This window comes from Nicotiana tomentosiformis, chromosome 2 (assembly GCF_000390325.3).
Source record: "Nicotiana tomentosiformis chromosome 2, ASM39032v3, whole genome shotgun sequence".
Lineage (NCBI taxonomy): Eukaryota > Viridiplantae > Streptophyta > Magnoliopsida > Solanales > Solanaceae > Nicotiana > Nicotiana tomentosiformis.
This window is the reverse complement of record NC_090813.1, coordinates 156,111,411-156,113,223: the sequence shown is the minus strand read 5'-3', so window position 1 is coordinate 156,113,223 and position 1,813 is coordinate 156,111,411. Positions and strand designations below refer to the sequence as shown.

Genomic DNA, 1,813 nt, shown 5'->3' with positions numbered 1-1,813 from the left:
AAAGCCTAGCTTTAACATCGTTTCATTTTGTGAAATACATTTTGCTACACGGAAATTGGATGCACTTGATATGTAGTGCCCAAAGCGCAGCTCGAGTTCACCAATGAGAAGGCATTGGATAAATATGCCACATATAAATTAAAGGAAAAAATGAAGAATACGGTAAAACTTTATCTATTGGATGTTTATATCAAATTAATAAATATATAATATTTATTTTTACATAAACTTCTATTACCTAACTATAATTAATTAATATATATTTTTACCTCAGTACTTAACCATTATCAGTAATGAGTTAAGCAACTACTTGCCTAGATTAATTTTTTCCTTTATAATTTGACTAAATCTGTTTAATTAAAGCGATAAATAAAAAGTAATAATTCTTTCCATACATGCTCCTTATTACAAACTCCAATAATTTGTAACTCCTACACGTTAGACATGAAACATCAACATCAATATTTGCACCCATCCCAATGAGATTACACTATTGCAAACTCCAACCATCATACCTTTTCGGAAGACTCAAAATGCTCAGACCCCAAGAATCAAAATCCTCCAATCCCTCCTCCTCTATATAAACCCCCAAAACCCCTTCACCCTTTCATCAACTCGTGATAACACCACTCTCAAAATTAAAGGTTCAGAAGACAAACCAAATTTCTTTTGTTTTTTCAAGAAAAACACCATGAAGAACCTTTTGTGCTCAGTTGCTGTCTGCCTTTCTGTCCTCTTTGTTCTTGCTCAGACCAATGAAGCAGCAATTCCCTGTGGCACTGTAGACATGAAGGCTGCCGCCTGCATCTCCTTTGCCACAGGGAAGGATGCAATTCCGTCGGCGCCGTGTTGCAATGGGCTGCAACAGTTGGCACAAAGTGTGAAGTCTGTGGATGATAAGAAGGCTATCTGCAGATGCCTTAAGGCTGGTGTCAAGAACTTTGCTGGGGTACAAGACAAGTTCCTTAGCCAACTCCCTACTGCTTGTAAAATCAAAGTTGGCTTCCCTGTCTCCATGATCACCAACTGTGAAACGTGAGTATAAGTTATATGCATTGACCGTCTCGAGTATTTTGTACATATGGAATAACTTTTTATTTATACATTCAAATATGTGATTCTATTTTATTGTTTTGCTTACGTAGTAATATTTATGTTGCAGGATTCGCTTCTAAGCCAAGCATGCCATGCATGAAGAACTTGTGGGAAAGGTAGAAGGTAGTTAGTGTGTTGATGAATAAAACATGAGGCGATGGAGGTGTTATAGCTAGAAGTAGGAGATCATGGGCTCTGTACCTCAACTTTGTAACACTCTTATTTTTGACTTCCAATGCATAATTTCAGTTCTTTAGCTCCAAAGTACTGTAATTCTCTTTGTTTTCTTTACATCTTCAGTTTTCAAGTTTTATCATGTGCTTTAAGAAAAGAGGCGATTTGATTGAACTACTAAAAATCAATCCATCTAATAATACTAATAATAATAATAAAACAACGTGCTATCATTGGCGTACAGAACTGATAACAAATAAAATAATTGGTATAATATCGTTTATTTTCCATAAAATTTGTTGCAACGTGCTTTGGTCCACTAGTTAAATGAAATTTTCGGGAGTTCGATCCTGTGAAGCTGCAGGGAAGATGGATACACTTAACACTATTACGAAGAGGTGGATCTATGATATAAATTTTACGGGTTTAACTTTTAGTTCTTACTACCAATTACTACATTTTTGGAATTATAAGTTCAAAATAATTTTTTTTTAATAGTAATTTCTTTACATCTATTTTTATACTCCATATAAAAAATATTTGA

At 34.4% G+C, this 1,813-nt stretch overlaps 1 protein-coding gene across 1 annotated transcript; it reads left to right on the top strand.

The window, feature by feature from the left end:
- The first annotated feature begins 597 nt into the window (after positions 1–597).
- On the top strand, positions 598–1,359 carry LOC117272929 (non-specific lipid-transfer protein C, cotyledon-specific isoform-like). Its single transcript, XM_009600328.4, has 2 exons — positions 598–1,035; positions 1,163–1,359. Exons 1-2 carry the CDS (start codon positions 692–694, stop codon positions 1,173–1,175), a joined length of 357 nt encoding a protein of 118 aa, XP_009598623.1. The 5' UTR covers positions 598–691; the 3' UTR covers positions 1,176–1,359.
- The last annotated feature ends 454 nt before the right edge of the window (positions 1,360–1,813 follow it).

Coding starts and splice junctions, on each gene's coding strand:
- LOC117272929 (XM_009600328.4), top strand. CDS start 692: ATGAAGAACCTTTTGTGCTCAGTTGCTGTCTGCCTTTCTGTCCTCTTT.